The sequence below is a fragment of the Dendrobium catenatum genome, unplaced genomic scaffold, assembly GCF_001605985.2.
Source record: "Dendrobium catenatum unplaced genomic scaffold, ASM160598v2 original_scaffold_27042, whole genome shotgun sequence".
Taxonomy (NCBI): Eukaryota; Viridiplantae; Streptophyta; class Magnoliopsida; order Asparagales; family Orchidaceae; genus Dendrobium; species Dendrobium catenatum.
Window position 1 is genome coordinate 617,142 of NW_021345501.1, and position 20,233 is coordinate 637,374.

The window sequence follows — 20,233 nt, forward strand, 5'->3', positions numbered from 1 at the left end:
GTCAAACTGGGTCAGGCCTCGTGGTTTTTTCCCCTTTTCAGGAGTTTCCACGTAAAAACTATGGTGTCTCTTACGAATGCTACACACTCTCTCTTATCTTCTTGTGCGCTAGATCTTCATACAATGTTAAGACGTTAAACTACATCTTTTTTTACCGCCGCGAATACTCTAGTACGCAACAAGTATTATATATTTTGTAGACTTTTTTGATACTTTTAAGTGTCGCTAATGGAGCTAAATTTGACCAAATTAATTGTTTCAAAAATAACATTCATTTTGATTTATTATTGGCCAAAATGCGCCACGTTAGTATCTTTTGCATTTGGCCAATTTTAGCTTCGCGAACGTCGTGGGATCTAACTCATTACGAATATGCTCCGCGAGACAGTATATCTCCACCATCTTCCTCTTTAAAGCCGCCACTACGAGCACAAGGGTTTGGACGGCCTAGCTAGCGTTCAAGCAAGAAGGCACGAGCGAGGATGAGAAGGACGCATAGTTTGTACTCCCACTTCCTCGTCGCGAGGAGAACGGTCCCGCCTTGCTCTGGAATTTCTAGCTGTAGAGTCGCCTGCGAGCAGAAACTCGTATCCTCCGCGCTTTATAGCTCCGCCACCGCTTTCGATCTCAATCGATGTTGGTTGCCTCTACGGTTTCCGTTTGCATCTACGGCGTCAAATTCGATCAAGGCTGGCGTGGCGGGAGCTCTGTCATTTTCTTTTGCTCTGTCGACGGCAGTGGAGGCGAAGGAGCCACCTTCCCCAGAGCTCTTGCCGAAAGATGTGGTTCTTTACCAGTACGAGGCTTGTCCGTTTTGCAACAAAGTTAAAGGTACGCCGTTCTCCTTTAGAACTGTTAGTGGGTGGAATTGGAGTTGTCGTTCCAAGCAGTTTGCTGTGGCAGTGTACGATAAATTTATATTCTACAAAGGAATGAATAGTACCAAAAAACCAAAAATACAATTTTATAGAATTAAAACATTAGATCATTCTCATCATTGTGCCTAAGTTAACCTAACATGGTTATTGTATCGTAGTTTTTTTTCCCATAAAACCTAATAAACTTTTTTTTTTCTTTTTCGGCTTGTAGACTCAAAGTTCAGGCCATTAGGATAAGATCATGTTTTATGGAAAAAGGAAAGATATACTAGACAATGATTTGCAATAGAAGATTCTAGGAGTGAGTTGCTTGGAACCTATTTTCCTAATGTGTATTGCAGATAGATGAGGAAATTATAAACCTTAAGTTGTTGAGCAATGCAGAGGCACACTGAAAGGACCATTTGAGCGCTTTGATAGATGGTGGTGGCTTATTAGATTGCAGATGACTAAATGAAATCGTGGAGCAGCATAAGTTACTATGGTGGAGAAAGTAAGGTGTTGAGTTGTGTTTTATTAAGCTCTGAATACCAAGGGGAGGCCAGGATAATCAATTGTTACCAATTGAAACTTCTCTGGCCAAGGTAAACACATGAGTAGAAGATGTTTAAATGGAATGCCATAGCATTGGAGACCATCAAGTTTTGATGTTTTGGCACTTAACAATACCATCGATTCTCAAATATATCTAAAAAACTCTGTGAATATAAAACACTAAAACTGGCCGCGCACTAGGTGCCTATATATATATATATATATTTGTATGATTTGGTGCATTTTTTTTACTTAAGATGTCAACAATTGTTGGAATGATCATTATCAGTCAGTTTAGATTCTAGAAAAAGAATTTGCAACTAAAATTGAAAAGCCAAAGTAACATAACTTTGGTGTCAAAGACCAAACGACGATTTTCAATATTGAGCTAAACTAGTCAAATATTATTGATTCTTAGTGATTTGGGTCAATTGTGACTAGTCAAATGGTATTGATTCTTATTGATTTGGGTCAATTGGTGCACATGCCCACTTCCTAACAACCAAGTGGAGATAGGGATTAAATCAACTACCTCAATTTTGCTAATATCAATTGAGCGTCCTGATCCAATGAGTTGAAACAGTCTTCTTTGTTGGAAAGTGCATATTTTTTGTTAATTAAAAGATGTTTACTTACTCCAATAAAAAAAAAAATTCAAAACAAAGGGGATTCAATTATGACTTTTGATTATGGTTAGACTTCTCTTGGTATACCCATCTAAATAGAAAAAGCCGTATAAAGTTTCATTTATAGAGGTTGTGGAAATATAAAATCAATTTGTACTCTGCACATGATTGAATTTTACAAAAAATACATTGTAATAAAATTAAAATATTAGATCATGCTTCACATATTACCCAAGATAAGTTGTATTTATAAAATAACTTAACATAATTTTTTTATCATAGTTATTTCAGATTTTTTTTTTAAATTCAAGATAAAAATATAACACTTAAGTATTTAATTGACTATCATTCTCCAAGACTTTGTGAATAGAATGCGTGACTTTTTTTATTCCACCTATTTCCCGGAAAATGATACACATGCATTCACCCTCCATTCTTGGATTTTATCTTTACAATAGAATTGATTTGCCTCTCTTGGTGTACTACAATTTTCTACGAGGAAAGAGGGATGAATTTCTCCAGTACAAACCATTCATCAAATATGATGATTGCCATAAAAATAGAGTGAGGAATTTCTTTTTGTTGAATTTCTTATTGCCAAATTTCTTCTTTGGCCTTATTCTTCCTTCTAACTTGTATAATTAAAGATGATGGTCTATTCTACTAGCCCTAATATTTCCGTGCTCTCTCTCAAGTTCTTTCGACCATTGAGATTTCACCTCCTTCTCAACTAGTCTATGTCTAAAATGCCTTGTTATTAGGCATTTTGGTGGCTGCGGTGGTTGAAGTGATGATAATCATTATTGTGGGGAAAAGTTTTCCCTCTTCGTTCTCATTGCGATCACACTAATTATTCATTAGAATGTCATTAGGCCAAATTTGGTTACCTCTCTTTATCGCTCATAATGCCTTTAGGCTTCAACTCCAATCATTGGTACCTCCATTTCAAACATGTATTCTGGTTTGACTCATGATACTTATAACCTTATAGTTCATGCATAATCTCCTTCGAATTTTCGACATGGTCAATTAATATATTTTGCCATTTTGGAAGTCATTATTGCCTCTTGAATTTCACGACTAGGTCACAAATAGGTGCCTGACATTAGCTTTTGATAGAGTTCTTGATTTTGATCAAGTTTGATAAAATTAGTATTTTAATTGTGATGAAAAAAATTTATTTGTTGAATTTTCTCTTTGATTTTTTTATTTAATTGATTATTGCATTATCATTTTAGTTTTAATCCCATTTTTTTGCTTTGTACTTGAGGAAAGCGAGTTTTTGTGCCTTTAGTGACCTTTAATGTGAGAATCATATTTTCTCTTACATGATCTGCATTCATTATATAATATATATTGCATTAGGAATCCTAGAATCCTAAACATTCCACATTAGGAAAGCTCGTGAAAAGAATAACGATAGCCTTCCAAATTAGTGTTGAGATAATTAATGCATCATAAGAAACATATTATAGGCCCTAAGTAAATATAAAGGTTATTTAAAACAATTTGGAGATTGAATTATTATGGGATGAGATATTACATTGGGTCTTGTTCTTCCATCTCTATCTTTTCTCTCTCTTCCTTTTATATTTTTCTATATCGTATCCATACTCCTATATTAAGAAAATGATTAAACAAAATGCTAAAACACCAGAGAACTAAGAAGTACAGAGGTTTTGGCATTTTGCAGTGCTGCTGAGCTGCAAATGCTTTAAAAATTCAAGGTAAGTGCATAACACTAAAGTTGTGGTCCACCAGTTGCCTATATCTTTTTTGGATGATTTGCTATTTTTTTTTTTCAAAATTAAGTTGTCAATATGTGTTGAAATGATGGCAATCATCTAATTCGGGTTCTAGAACACAACTTCCAAATATTAATTGATTAACCAATGTACCCTAGTTTTTGGGACAAGATCCACATTGAGATTTTGAATAATGAATCAATTTGGCGAAACATTGTTGGTTTGGTTAATCAGATTGGGTAAGACTTGCTCTCCGTTTAAAGGAGAGGTAGGAGTTCCCAAATTTGCTGATAACAATTGAGTCTACTTCAATCCATCTGGGTTGAAGTAATATTTTTTTTGGTGGAAGATCAACATAAAGTTTTTTGAAAGATATTTGTTTTTTCCAACGTACAAAAAGATAAAAGGGAGATTCCAGATGGATTTGTTATTTTTTTTATCACAATTAAGTTGTCAATATGAAAATGTGTGTTAAAATGATGGCAATCTGCTAATTCGGATTCTGGAACACAACTTCCAAACAAAAATTGATTAGCCAATGTACCCTGGTTTTTGGGACAAAACCCAAATTGGGATTTCAATAATGAATCTATCTGACCAAACTTTGTTGGCTTGGTTAATCGCTTTGGATAAACTTAGTGCATACCTCTGCTCTCCGTTAAAGAAGGCGAGGTAGGAGTTCTAATAACAACAGATTTCTACTCCAATCCCTCTGGGTTGAATTAGTTTTCTGTGGTGGAAGATTAACATAATTTTTTTTTTTGAAAGACATTTGTTTATTCTAGCGTACAAAAACATAAAAGGGGATTCAGTCGTGACTCCTGGTTGCATGAACCAAAAAGAAAAAAAACTCTGAAGTAAAATGAAGAGAGGCTGATAGAGAAAAGGAGAGAGGGATTCAATCAAATTGCTCACCTTTTTTAGATGATTTGGTGCTTCTTTTCATACCCGAGTTCTTAAAATGTGCTTAAGTGATGGAGTTGGATAAAATAGAAGACACTTCTTTAATGAATTATGCTGCACTTTTATGCTATTTACTTTCCTGGTATGAGCATAGTTTCTTCTTTATAATTTTCTATCATAATATGCTGTTTGACATCTCTGTAATTTGCATAGAGTTTTGTGTGTTGTTGGAAGGCAACTTTGGCAGTATGTTATCTTAAAAGCGGTAACCCTTTTTATGTTTATCTCCAGCATTTTTGGACTATCATGATATACCATATAAGGTTGTGGAAGTAAACCCTTTCAGTAAAAAGGAAATCAAATGGTCTGACTATAAGAAGGTTCCAATTCTAGTGGTGGACGGTGAACAGCTTGTTGACTCCTCAGGTTCTTTCTTTATACTTTTGTTTTGTTTGCTGAAACAGAATCCTCTGAAGTCTCTTTGAATATATTTTTTTTTCAAGTGCAAGTTCATTAAATCTATTTGTTCAGAATAGCAAATTTAGCAGGTTAGCAGTACATGCTTAATTTGGTTTCATCTTCTTAGATATAATTGACAAGTTAAGCCACATGATCCATCCTAAGAACAAAGTCGTTGATGAGGAAGAGACAAAGTGGCGTAGGTAAAAATTTCAGTGCTATTCCATGTTTAATTAAATCCATGGCTAATTGCAGCGTTATTTAACCATTTGATCTCATTTTCGTTTATGTTTGTCTTGCTCCATTATCTTCTGTCATTTCTCCTGCTTCATAGGGTGTTAAAGCTGAGTTACAAGCTATCTTTTGTTTACTGGTTAAATTTAGTTATTTAATGCTATTTATGGCTGTACAAAACTAAGAGAAATATCTGAACAAAAAAAAAATTGATATCTAACTTAAAAAATATTTCCTAGATAACACTGAAACTAGCTCTCTATGTATCGCTCATGAAGTTCAAATAGCTTTGTTTTTTTTTTTTTTTTTAATTCAGCCATCCTCATACATTTGCATGGATTTTGTTTTCAGAGTTTAAGGTTTCGATAGTTCCTTGTTCATTATCATTAGTGATGTTTAAGTGGTATTTGCTAATTTTGATTTTATTATTATAGGTGGGTTGATGAACACCTTGTACATGTCTTATCTCCAAACATATACCGTACTACTTCTGAGGCTTTGGAGTCATTCAACTACATTACTACTCATGGTAAGAAGCTTTATCATTACTATTTTTAAGTTATGGCTGTTTTTAGTTACTACTAATGCCTGTTTTAAGTTATGCCTGGCGTGAAATTGGGCGATCAAGTCATTAAAAAGAGTGCATGTTTTAGATATCTCGGGTTTATTGTTCAAAGCTATGGTGAAATAGATGGCGATATTACTAGTAGAATTGAAGTTGGATGGTTGAAGTGAAGGAATGCATCGAGCCTGTTGTGTGATAGAAAAGTACCCCTCATACTTAAGGAAAAAATTATCAAATGGTAATGAGACCTACATTGTTTTGTGGCGCATAATGTTGTCCATTAAAAGAGCAGCATAAAATTAAATTTAGTATTATAGAGATGAGGATGCTTAGGTGGATTAGTGATGGGGACATCAGCAGCGATTTCGACACATTTACCTTCAGGAGATGCCGGAGATCGACGGCCACGATCATGATTTGTATTTTCATCATTTTATGTAGTAGTTTATTTTTATTTTATGTTTTTCCGTTTTTGCCCTCATGGGTATTTGGTAGCTATTGTAGCATAAGGGGCATTTTAGTCTTTTGCTTTCTTTGTCATTTTGAGGCCTATTTATATGGCTCTTTTCTTACAACAACAACAACAACAACATCAAGCCTTTATCCCACTACGTGGGGTCAGGAAAAGATGCATCTGGATGTGGCAGAAGTCTCTCTCAATTCTGTAGTGGGATTCACTCCGAGTCACACTATGAAGGTGAAGGGAGAGATAGCTGACCGTGGAGTCGTGGTGTTGATTGATAGTGGAGCAACCCACAATTTCATTTCCACCAAGATTGTAGAGTTGCTGGGGATGAAGTTAGTGGATACTGGAGGCTATGGGGTGATGATGGGCACTGGCAAGGTAGAAATGGGAAGAGGACCGGTCTAACAGCAAGTTAAAAACCACGAATTCCAAGGAATCTTTTGCTTTAAGTGACAATTTTATTTTGGATTATTTTGTTAAATCTACTCTCTTTAATTTCCTTAAAGTAACTCCTGAACGGGTTTGTTTCACATCAATTAGTGGCTTTATATTTAGAGACAATGCAAAATGAGTTTATACGTGAAAATGTTGGAGTAGCTCCAATAAGATTAGAGAGAGTTGCCTGAGTGGTTTGGTCTCACGACTCTCATCAAGTGTTGATGTTCCGATGATCCGGTTAAGAGAGTAGATGTATTAGATCTGACTTATGTTAAGAAAAGTAGGTACAAGACAGACCGGTTAAACAGGTGGGCCCCACTAGGTGGGCGGCAGGCAAGAAGATCAAAGAGGAGTAATTACTTATCATAAAAACCAAGATTTAAAGGGGATTAATTAGGAGATGTTTCCTAATTAAAAAAAAGGCAAATTTTGGTGTGCTGATTTGGAGGCTAAATTGGAAGGGATTAATTAGGAAATGTTTCCTAATTAAATAAGGAATATTTGGGAGCTAATTTGGAGGGGATTAATTAGGAGATGTTTCCTAATTAGAAAGGGTGGATTTGGCGGCTGATTTGGGGATTGAATTAGAGGGTATTAATTAGGAGATATTTTCTAATTAGAGAGGGTTGATTTGAGAAGGAATTGGAGGGATGTTTTGAAATTTATTATTTTATTGTTTGCTACAAGTAGTAGGGTTTATGTCATGTTTGTATAGAGAGTTTGATTTGAGTGTATTGTAGTCTTCTTTTTGTGAGGGATCCTAGCGGCGTCTAGGATTTGGGAGAGAAGGTCCTTCTCTCAAAAGAGGACCATTGTATCTTGCTTTGTTCGTATTTGATTTTCTATCCATAAAAAATATGTTTTGTGTTGAATCTCTTTGAGTATGTTGCTGTTTTTGATACCAAGCTGCATTAAATTGGTATTAGAGCCAGGTTTTTTGGAGAGATGACAGCAAAGAAAGTAGATGCGTTGAAAAGCAAAATAGAGCTATTCAAATCTGGCTTGGAGAACTTTTTAACTATGGAGAATCGGATGGAGAGTCGATTTGAAGGGATAGAAGAGATGTTAAGGAAACTCATGAAGATGCAATCCAAAACTCCACCGGTGGTTTCAATTGCTAACCCTAACCCAAAATCGACTATGATTCCCTTTGCTGAATTTAAGGAAAAATAAATCGGACGAGAAGAGTTCGATAAGGACAGTTTCTTTCATCAAGAACTACCTCTTGGGGATTCAATAAGGGACAGATCGGGGTTTCTGAATGAAAGGGTGAATGATATAAAAAGCTTAGATGCACCTGTATTAGAACCTGGCCATAACCTTATTGTGCTTGTACCACCCCAAAAGCCAAGATCCTATGAATTAGGTGTTCTTACGGGGAAGATTGGCCAATTGCGATTCATATTGCATAGCCAAGAGGATGGTTGACTTGAAACTGAAAAGAAGGTGATTGTTATCCACATGTTTCATCAAATTCTGAAACTTTTCATGCTTAGGCGACGTGTCGAAGATGTGGAGGGGTCACTTACCTTTCAAGCAAAATTTTCAAGGTTGCTCTTTGGTCTAAGTCCAGGGGTATTAGTCAAGCGCTCAATAATAGTTTCTTTCATTCCACCTTGAGGATAAGGTGGCTCTTTGACAAGGGAGTATTAATAGACTAATTAAAGATGTGGGCCCCACTAGGTGGGCGGCTTGCAAGAAAATCAAAGAGGAGTAATTACTTATCATAGAAGACCAAGATTTAAAAGGGATTAATTAGGGTATGTTTCCTAAATAAAAAGGGCAAATTTGGGGGTTGATTTGGAGGCTTAATTGGAGGGGATTAATTAGGAAATATTTTCTAATTAAAGAGGGTAGATTTGGGGGCTGATTGGAGGCTGATTTGGAGGGGATTAATTAGGAGATGTTTCCTAATTAAAAAAAGGTAGATTTGGGGGCTAATTTAAAGGAGATTAATTAGGGGATGTTTCCTAATTAAAAAGGGCAGATTTGGGGGTTGAATTGGATGTGATTAATTAAGAGATATTTACTAATTGGAGGTGGCTGATTTGAGAGGGAATTAGTGGAGTGCTGTTTTGGAATTTGTTGTTTTATTGTTTGCTATAAGTAGTAGGGTTTATGCATGTTTATATAGAGAATTTGATTTGAGAGTGTTGTAGTCTTATTTTTGTGAAGGATCTTAGCGGCGTCTAGGGTTTGGAGAGAAGGTCCTCCTCTTGAAGAGAAATTATTATGTACGCAGTCCGAACACAGAATTGGGTTCGGATGCTGCGTATTTACTGCTTATTTTACTGCGTATTTTTTGATACATTATGTTTTTTACGTATTTTTTGCGTATTAATTGTGTATTTAGTGAGTATTATTTACGTGTTGCTTTTTTACACGAAAAAATTTGGTATAAAAAAATACGCAACACAATAAGCATTAAATACGCAGCATCCGAACGCGTTCGGATTACGTATAGAATAATTTCTCCCTCTTGAAAGAGAACTATTGTATCTTGTTTTGTTCTTATTTGATTTTCTATCAATAAAAATCTATTTTTATGTTGAATCTCTTAGAGTTTGTTGCTGCTTTTGATACTAAGACGCATCAGTACACCAAAAAAGATTTGATTAGAAAGTATTAAATATGATTTTTTTATTAGATTTAAATTAAAATTTGACTCTTAATAGGACATAATGAAAAAAAAAGATTCATGTAGCTGACCCACGTTGTGGGATAAAGACTTAGTATTGTTGTTGCCTGTTTTTAGTTTTCTGTTGGGAGACTTCAATCAATCAGCACATCCAAAAGTTCTTCTAACATCTTGTAGCATGTTAAAGTTAATAAATAAGTAGGTTATGAGATACTATATCGTCCTTGTCTTGCTAATTCAGTAATTAGGTTCAGCTAGTCATTGTAGCATTATTCTGGAGCAGTGACATTTGTTGAGAAAAAAAAACCTTGCAATTATTGCCCTAGAATAAGTTGAAGTTTGACAGTAAAAACATTGTTAAATTTTAAAGGTATGTTGCTATGGGGGGCAAATTCTAGTTTTTTAGCTATGCGAAATCTAATATAAGATAAGATAGCCAGTACCATTCAGAGGATTGCTATAGAAATTTTAGGGGAGTTTAAATAAACCATCTACTAATAAGGATATTTGGTGGAGTGAGGAGGTACATAGATTTATTAAAGAAATTAAATGCATATTCGAAAGATAGCAAAATTGAAGACTATTGAAATTTCTAATGATCATAAGGATGCTGTAAATATTGCAAAGAGGTAGTAACTAGAGCAAAATCTAGAACTTATGATTATTTATATAATAGACTTGGTATTGATGAAGAAGAAAATGAGATATAGAATATCTAAGATAAAAATAAGAGATTTATGATTTTAATCAAGGTATATGCATGAAGAGTGAAAGATAATATGATGTTGGTTAAAGATAAATACATTAAAGAAAGTTGGAAATATTAATTTGAGAAATTATTAAATGAAAGTTTTAAGGAAGAAATTGCTTTAGAATAGCACAATGAACACTACAATAAAATATCTTGTAGATTGATCAAAAGATTTGAAGTGGATTGAATTTTGAAAAAAGATGCATGAAGGTAAGGTTTCGGGTTAGAGTTTTGATAGCCATTATAAGATCATTTGATAAATCTTTTCAATGGGTTCTGAAGAATAAGATGATGCCAAATAATTGGTAAAGAAATATTTTGATATAAATATTAACAAATAAATTTGATATTCAAGATTGTGGTAATGATTAAAATGAAGCTATGGAGAGAGTAATAGGATATAATTGGAAAAATTACATCAATTTTTGGGGACCAATTTGGTTTCATGTCATGAAGATCTACTATGAAAGTAGTTTTTTTTCTTAGACAATTAATGAAATATATAGAACAACAAAATGATTCTTGTATGATTTTTATTGAACTTGAGAAGGCATATGATTAAGTATCATAAGAATTAATTTTGATGCGCATTAAGGTAGAAAGTTGTTTTAAAGATAGATGACATTAATAAAGATATGCATGATAGAGCACATTAAAAATTAATAATGAGTCATTATCTTTTTATGCTAGTTATGAAGATATTTCTAATAGATATTCAAAGCATTGTGCCTTGGTGAATGCTTTCCGCATCTGTTGAAATGTGAAAAATTAAAGCAGGCGATGAATTATTTTTAGTTGGAGGCCTTAGAATTTGTAGAGCAAAGACTAACTTTATGATATGTAATTTTAGTGATTTGATATCAACAATTATCATTCAATATTATTAGAAGATAAAATGACAACTTGGTGTGATGTGTTTAGTATCTATAATATATTATGCTGAAGAAGAGATGTATATATAAAGATATAATTTTTAGTGGTAACGTTTGATGATTAAAATAAAAAAGTGCATCAAGAGTTTTTTCTTATGATTAGAGAATACATTTTATAAAATTGTAATTAGGTCAACAATATTTTATAGCTTTGAATGTTAGTTTGTAAAACAAGTCATTGATATGTTAGTTGAGTGTGATAAAATGAGAATATTAAGATGGATGTGTGATAAATTTAGGAAGGATAAATTAAGGATTGATTATATTAGAGGAAATATTGGAATTAATGTGATTTATTAATGATGATATGAAGATGATGTGCATGTTAGATAAATGTATACAACTAGTGTTCAAGGATTATCAGGAAAATGGGTATACTTAAGGTTACATGTATATAATTTGTTCAAAGTGATTTGTGAAGAATATGTTTAATACCTCAAATATCATTCAATAGCAATGAATAAAAGATGAGGATTAATAACATCGATCTCAAATATTGGGATACTGCTAATAATGATGTTGAGAAGAGCCATGTCATAAGCTTGTGTCTGCCCTAGTGACATTCTTATATTGTGCTAGATTGTCACTTTATGTGGCAATTTAACTTACCAAGATTATTATTTTTTGTTTTATACGGTTGGACATCTCAAATCCATTTATTATTATTGTTGTAGGAATTAATTCGATATATCTCATTGATTGATTATTGGAGCCTATATATATTGACATAGAAGTCGCACAATAATAAACAAATAACAAGAAAGATACTCATAATTAATGAGGGAATAAATGAATATTTATCAAATTGGGTATTCTTCTATTATGATATCGCTTAATCTATATATAAGTAGAGGAGAAAAGTTATCAAGGTGATATGGAGGAACCCGATTGAGGAGGTATTTTTTGTTAAGGGATGTTAAGGTGCCACCAACACCCACCCCCCCAGCATTTCCTAAGTGAGTAAGAATTGGGCTTGGCCCCAAATGTTTGAGTGGAAAAGAACAAATGTATGGTGTTAACAACCAGATAAAGAAGAAGGAAATGACATATGATGATGTTTACTTAATTCACAAGGACATTCAAACTTAGAGAGTGACAATGAGTTAAGCATATTCTTGAAGTTTGTCAGGAGGAGAATGGCTCAACCAATAGTGTTAATAATATGGGGTATTGATGGAAAAGAAAATATTAGCGTAAGTGGTCAAGCAGTAAATTTGATTGGCTTCAACACCTTCATCAAACTACTTATTTGAGCTGAGGAAAATATAATGAGAGGGATAAAAGGTCACTAAAGAAATATAAGTTTTGTTAAGTCGATAAATGGATGGTAAATTGATAGGAAAATGTGGGACATACAACTTTGAAAGAGATATTTGGGGGATGCACAACACCCTTTCCGAAAATGGGAGAGGGAGAACCATAAAAAACAATAACAAGTGGTAGAGAGACATATGAAGAAATGGAAATAGGTGGCAATTGCCTGTGATATGAGAAAAGGCACTTGATACTGAATTTCAGGACATACTATTACAATTGCTACATATTCAAATGAAGAGACATCATACTAGGCAGATATTAATGCTTGTGATTGTAGGAGTACTATGTTACAGTCTTCTTGAGAGAGTGTTTCTGATTTGGAGGACGAGGCACTTGAGAAGGCAGACTGAATGTAGAGGCATGTTGAGTAGTAGAGGTATTGCCAAATTTATTCCAACAATGTTTAAGAGGATGATTAATGTGGTTGTAATAAGAGCAAGGGGAAAAAGAATTGTTGCCAGGGCCACTACCACTCTTAGTTTTTCACAGTGCCCATTCATTGCTCCTGTCACCTTAGAAACATTAGCTAAAATTGATTGATCGGGATGAGGATTGGGGAGTTGGATGGCATGAAGAATACGGAGAGAGCAATCTTTATGGTAAGCAATGTGGAGTTGACCATTAATTGAGTATGCACACCGTGCTAGGATATATGCAAGCTAGAGATAAATTTGGCATCAAGGCATTCTTTGTTTTGCCTTTTGTCAAGTAGTTGGTTTGGTTGTGAAGGGGTGATATCGAAGTGACTTCTCTCATTGCCTCTTAGAGAACTATAATATTAAATTATTAATCGATCTGCATATCAACTTGCTAGAGAAAGAAGCTTTTATGGTAAAGATTGTAAATACATGGTATACTACTCTTTGGAAAATAAGTGGAACGAAGAAAGGCTCATATTTTTCTAGTGAAATATTGAAACATGATAGTTGAGAAAATTCATTGTTTAAGACTATTAACTAACTGGGTAAGACAATGTAATTAAATGTTTACTATTTAGAAATATTGATGGTATCATTGTTGTTTCGAGGAGATGCATCAGGATGATGGAGTTTATTGTTAGAACCGAGAAGGGAATGAAAAGCTCTTGTACGCATGATATAGTTTGTACTGTTGAATATGATGGAGGAGGATTTCTTCTCAGGAAGATAAGAGATAATCCATGACATTGTGAGGAGAGAAACCTAAAGATTTGGGAGGAAACTCAAAACATGGATATGGAAAGTTCAGAGCTTGACAACTCATGTAGCAAGAGTGAGCTGTAAGCTGATTGTAAAAATCGGGTCAGAGTGTCAGACAGAGAACTGTAAGGAGATGTTTAAGATTCAATTGATCGATCGGGATTGACTTGGATGATATAATAAATATTAAAATTATTTAAATAAGATCTAAATACATAATAATGATGTTAATTATACTATAATATAAATTTGTAGCTAAAAAATAATCAGAATTTATACACAAATATCATCTTCAGTATTTAAATTTGGTTTAAATTTAATTCACTTTTAAGCTTATAAATTTAATATGGCGGTTCTAACTGGTTTAATGTAAAGGCGGATTTTAAGATCGATCGGACCAGTCTACGGTTGGATCGGTCGATTCAGATAGTCCGATCTGATTTTCAAGACCAAGGTTGTAAGAGTGTGAGTAGATGCAGAATAGACCAAGAGCCAATGGTACAATAACTAGAAAGAATAAGGGCATGCATATGTTGAGTTGGACATTAAGCACATGCAATAAGAAAGGGCATTTAGCCTAGGGCATATACAAGCAACAGTATTTAGATCCTTCTCTTAATATCTGGTACCATGTTGAGAAGCAAGAATTTATATATCTCATTAATTAAATCTGAGCTTAGATATAGACAAACATGTTTGAGTATGATAAGAAACAAGTAACGAGGAAGTTTATTCTGAGGAGAATCATGAAAAAAAAAAAAAAGTAACGAGGAAGTTAGTCATCATTATTGAGGGAATAAATGAATATTTCCCAATTCAGATATTCTCCTAATATGATTCATAATAATATTTTCCTAAAATACTTTATGCGTCAACTTTTAAAATGGTCTCCAATTGCTGATTAATGAATGAAAATCAGTTCTGTGCATCTGCCAAGCCTCTGAAGTTGCCTCACTAAAAATACTGTCAACCACCTTTTTTTAAAAAAAATGAAATCTGATTTCTTTTTCGTTTTCATTGATGATGACGTTGGTCAGGTCATGCAAATGGAGTTGAAAGAGTAAATTGCATATTTGGTTGACATAATGTTTATAGGAAATTATAAAGTTTGAAGTGAAGCGCTTTTAAATAATAATTCTCGTAAGTTTGATTTGGACAATCTTTGAATAAGATAAAGTGTAAGCCGTGTAATTTTTAGGAATAGTAGAGAAATTTTATTCATGTAAGAGAAAGATTTTCGAATGGGGAATTTCATCATAGTTTTGTACTTTATTCGAATACATGAATCCATCTAACAGCGAATAATTTATAATCTTACACATTTTATTACTTCGAAAATACATTTGACATATATTCCTAGTGGTGCTGTGATCTCATTCCTCACCAACTTGATTTGTAGCTTCGACTAATACTTAGTATACTTGAGCTATGAAGTTGTTCAATTGATATAGTTATCTGTCTTGAACGAAAATCTTTTCCATAAGGCGGAATGGAAAGAGGCCAATCTGCATGTTTTGCTCTTTTTTGGAATGATTATTTTTTTAATCTATTTGTTCCAACTAAAATCTTGAGATTCATATCTTTTGCTCACATTATGGGAGTGCAGGCAACTTCAGTTTTACTGAGAGGTTAACTACAAAGTATGCTGGGGCTGGAGTGATGTACATGGTGTCCAAGAAACTGAAGAAGAAGTATGGCATCACTGATGAGCGTGCTGCTTTGTATGATGCAGCACAAACATGGACAAAAGCTATTGACGGCAGAGATTTTCTTGGTAGGTTTATGGCTGGTATTCTGCAACACATCACTAAATTCACCTAGTTTACTTTCTTTCAGAGACTTAGGCCTTGTTTAGTAATACTTTTTAATTGTTTTTCTTTTCATGATCTTGACCTTGTAATAATGATTTGGGGCTTTTATTGGTGTACCACTCAGCATCCTAAATTTTAATGTTTTATAAAAAAAGTCTATATATTATTTGTAACATTCCACTCAATCAACTCACCTTGTGAAACTTCAACCGTAGATGAGTAAACTAAGTTTAAATATAGGTTCTAAGGGACTCACCGCACCCAATTGATTCAACACAGCTAATAAACTGATTTGGGTAGAATTATTGGCCAGTTAGGTTGATAAGCATGCTTAGCTCATTGTCATTATCGACCTGGCTATATTTTTTAGGATTTTATCTGACTTAAACTCCCTCATGTTGAAGAGAGGGTTTTTTTTTTCTAATCAAGTTGAACTTAAGGGTGAATTCTTAACAAAAATAATTGCATATTCCATTTGGTTTTATCTTTGTCAGAGATTAGAGGGTGGGATGGTATGTCTCTAATATTAAAGATTACCAAAGTAAAATTGAGTGGTAGGACAATTAAAATCCCCTTGAACATTCTTGGAACTTGCGACACATTTTCTTCATGTCTATATCTATGAATTTAGCATTGAATTCATTTTTTAATGATCACCATCATAGCAAAAGCATAAGATACAAATGAAAACTTATTTAATACTTGAAATGCCAACGCAGGCGGCTCCAGGCCTAATCTTGCAGACCTTGCTGTCTTTGGTGTTCTTAGACCAATTCGCCATCTGAAGGCTGGTAGGGATATGGTTGAGAACACTAACATTGGTGAGTGGTACCAAAGAATGGAAGCAGTTGTTGGAGATTCTTCACGTCTCCCGGCCTAAGAAGCCAACATTTTGTATTAACCAATTTTTATGCACAGCCAGCGTGGCTCAGTTGAGTTGCTGAAATTTTGGCTAATATTTGAGTTGCGGCATATATATATACAATATGTGGCTGTTTGGCGCATTTGTTTGATTGATAGCTGGGTCTGGTACGTATGCGATTTATAGACATTAAAATTAGTCTACTTGCAGCCATTTACTTTATTTTTTATACTATATGATCTTGTATACATTCACTGAAATTATTCCCCAAATAAGATTCAAAAATGCTTTTTTATGTATTGTGTTGCTTGTAATCATAGTAGTCCTGGTAGGCACAGTTGTATTGTTTTTTTAAATTCACTGATATTTATATTCCATGATGGTTTGGTCACATTAAACGGATGCCTTCCGATGACCCGGTTAGGAAAGTTGAGGTATTAGATTTTACTTGTGTTAAGAAAGGTAGGAGTAGACCTAAAAAACTTGGTTAGAAAATATTAGAAATGATCTTTCTTTATTAGATTTAAATGAAAATTTGACTTTTAATAAGACACAATGACGAAAAAGAATTCATGTAGCCGACCCTACCTAGTGGGACAAAGGCTTGATGTTGTTGTTGTATATTTATATTCCATGAGTTGATGATACAACAGAAAGCGGATAAATACTTCGTTTGGAGAGGGCTTTTGGTACTCAGAATTATCCTTCGTTTGCCTTATTCTCTTTGAGCTTTTAGAAAAATCTTCTTCAATTTCAATTCTTTTCCTTGATTTTGCTCTGGAATTCCGATGCCAATAGCTGATCCCTACTGTTTGTAGGACTCCTGGTACAACCAAGTACAACTCTTATTCTATTTTCTTCTCTTTGAACTTCATCAAAAACTTGTTCATTTTTCTTCCAAATCGTTTTATAGTGTTGTGAACTATATATTGACATCTATTTATTATATTTTCCATTGAATTTATAATTCGGGCCATCACTAAAGCATTATTGGTGTCCATGTTGGGAATAAATGATTACTTGCCTGAGATTATCTAATGTTATCATTCAAGTATTCAATCTTTCCCTCTTCATCATATCAACATTTTAGTCCAAACATGAAATTTGAGGAGTTGAGTGCCTCAATGTTGATGGTGTGGTTCATAAGAATGAAGAGCCTATTGTCTTCCCATCCTTGCTACAAATGAGATCAAAAGGGGTAGGGGTGTCAATTTTTGACACGACCCAAAACACAACCCGAACCTGACCCGAAAAAATCCGGGTTAGTGTCAACCCGGACCCGAAACAGGTCGGGTTCAACAAATCAACCCATTTAAAAAATCGGGTCGGGTTTGGGTTGACCCAGCAACCCGAAATTGACACGAAAACTCCTATTTGACTCTGAAACACGAGATTGATCCGATTTTGACCCGAAAACTAGCAATTTTAGGTCAACTTCGGGTCATTCATGTCGGGTCAGGTTTGGGTTCGGAAACTTGACCCGTTTTTAAAAATGGGTCGGGTTCGGGTTGACCCGAATAGTGCCGGGTCAGTTCCAGGTTCGACCTGAACCCGACCCGTTGACCCGAATTGACACTCCTAAAAAGGGGGAGAAAAAACAAACAAACAAACAAATATGATCACAAGATTGCACTAATAGAGCGAGCAATTTGCGTTAAGAAAAGTGATTATATTTATATAATTTAGGTTTCATTTGGGACAATTATCTCACTGTTTCTTAAAACAGCTTTCTAGTACAAAAATTAAAATTTTTTTACTAAAAAAATTGCTTTAAGAAGCAGTGAGAAAGCCGTCCCAACGGAGGCCTTAAAGTTAACACTAATGTTACACTTCAAAAATTGGATATATGAGAAATATTCATAAGCCCAAACCCTAATTATTGGTGTGCAGCAAATAGTAATATAGAATATGTAAGCGGCTACATATGTAGTGAAACTTGTTAGGTGGTTGAAGCATTATTGGTTTCCTATCTACCTCTTACAGCTGCTTCTGCCTGCATCATGAATGCCACTTAATTCATGAAGTACTTGCACATGTTGAGTTCTCAGCTTACAAACTGATCTGATATTTCACTTATATCATCAATCCTATTTTGCCTTAGAATTGATCAAGAATTGGACAGCATTTCATTCAAAACTGAGTTAACTCAAATCAGATTGAAGTTTCTTTTGGGATAATTTTCTTATTATTTTTAAATTTTTTTTTTCAATTTTTATACTAAAAAGTTGTTTTAGAAAGCAATAAGAAAGTTATCTCAAACAAAACTTTAGACTTTGTATTAAAAACTTGATTTAAAAAATAAAAAAAAATTGTCTTACACTAAGCCTATATTTGTTTACTGTTATATTCAGAAGTCATTTCTGAGCAAATCATAGAAATATAACAGATTTATGTTTAATTAATATTTTTATTTTATGATGATAATTATCTTTATAACCATATTATTTTTCATCTTAATGTAGATAGCATAACTTTTTTGTTTTTGTTTTTTGTTTTTTTTTGTAGATAGCATAACTATTTTCTCTATTAAGCATCAAATTTCTGTACCTGTTTTACTGTTATTTGCTGTAGCTGCACTGCACATTAATGCCTGAAATCATTGCATGTTCATTCACTTTCATTTTTTTTTCTATTTCATCCCTATTTATTATTTGCCTTATATTTATTTTTATATTTAGATCAATTAAGATAAATTCACACACATCACATATATAAGACTTAAATCTAAAACTTCTTAGTTAGCCAAAACTCTTAACCGACGGACCATGATGAGCTGCGTAATTTGACTTACATTTACTTCTTCTTTTTTTTTTTTTAAATACAACTCACATTGATTTGTTGGTTGAGAGTTTTAACTGTGAATCAAGAGGTCTTGAGTTTGAATCTTATTTATGTAATATGTATGAATTTATCTTAATTGATCTATATCTCCTAATAAAATTATAAAAATTTTGACTGTACAGACAGTAATAGATTTTTTTTTTATTTTTTTTTTAATTTAAAGCTGGCCTTGCACTGTGGTCAGAACAACTGCCAATAAATTTACAGTCCTATACAAGTATTTTATTACCAGTGGCTGGAAGGGGTTGTTGCATCCCTGCCTGTACATATCTTCATAAAATCAAAATTTTGAACATGTTACTAAAATATTTTAGTGATTTTTACATACAGAACATCTAAAACTATTATATTTACTTATCTAACGCACAAACTATACTATTTACAAAACTACCACATAAATGCTTTTCACTTCATCTAAAATACTACTCCGTAACTCCCGTCGTAATCTTAACCCGACCCTGTCTTTTGCACGTGAAACTCCTCTCTTCTTCTTAGCTCCCGTCGTAATTCTACCCCCGACCCTGATTTTTATATATGTCATTTTGAAATTAGTTTTAGCTATATTTAACTAAATTTAACTAACTGAAATTAATGACACTTCTTAACAGAACTCAGTCCAATATGTAAATTGCATATTCCACATTAAGGTTTTTTTTTTTTTTTGCCAATTAAGACAAACAAATACGCATCATAGTCAAAACTTTCAACTGATAGACTAAAGTTTTGTTTTGGATGACTTTCTTATTGCTTCTTAAAGTAGTTTTTTAATATAAATTTTTTTAATTTTTTTATTAAAAAATTATTTTAAGAAGCATTAAGAAAGCTGTCTTAAACGAAGCCTAATAAGATATAGTGCTTTATTAAATTACAAAAATATAAGTAGGTAAAAGCTCATTTAAAATTTGGGCAATATATATAAATAATTATCTAGTTTAACAAATTTATATATTTGATAAATAGATATTTTTTATATTTAGATAAAGAATATTTAAATTTTTAAAAATATTATTGATATTGATTTTAATTTTATATATATATATATATATATATATATA

General features: G+C 33.3%; 1 protein-coding gene across 1 annotated transcript; it reads left to right on the forward strand.

The window, feature by feature from the left end:
- Positions 1–403: 403 nt before the first annotated feature.
- On the forward strand, positions 404–16,636 carry LOC110112866 (prostaglandin E synthase 2). The gene is made up of 6 exons (XM_020845245.2): positions 404–831; positions 4,978–5,112; positions 5,273–5,348; positions 5,814–5,908; positions 15,271–15,438; positions 16,195–16,636. Exons 1-6 carry the CDS (start codon positions 483–485, stop codon positions 16,353–16,355), a joined length of 984 nt encoding a protein of 327 aa, XP_020700904.1. The 5' UTR covers positions 404–482; the 3' UTR covers positions 16,356–16,636.
- The last annotated feature ends 3,597 nt before the right edge of the window (positions 16,637–20,233 follow it).

Bases quoted from the DNA above. Each gene is read 5' to 3' on its own strand.
- LOC110112866 (XM_020845245.2), top strand. From the start codon at position 483: ATGAGAAGGACGCATAGTTTGTACTCCCACTTCCTCGTCGCGAGGAGA. The intron at 832-4,977 runs GTACGCCGTTCT...GTTTATCTCCAG, and splicing joins GTTTTGCAACAAAGTTAAAG to CATTTTTGGACTATCATGAT. The intron at 5,349-5,813 runs GTAAAAATTTCA...TTATTATTATAG, and splicing joins GAAGAGACAAAGTGGCGTAG to GTGGGTTGATGAACACCTTG.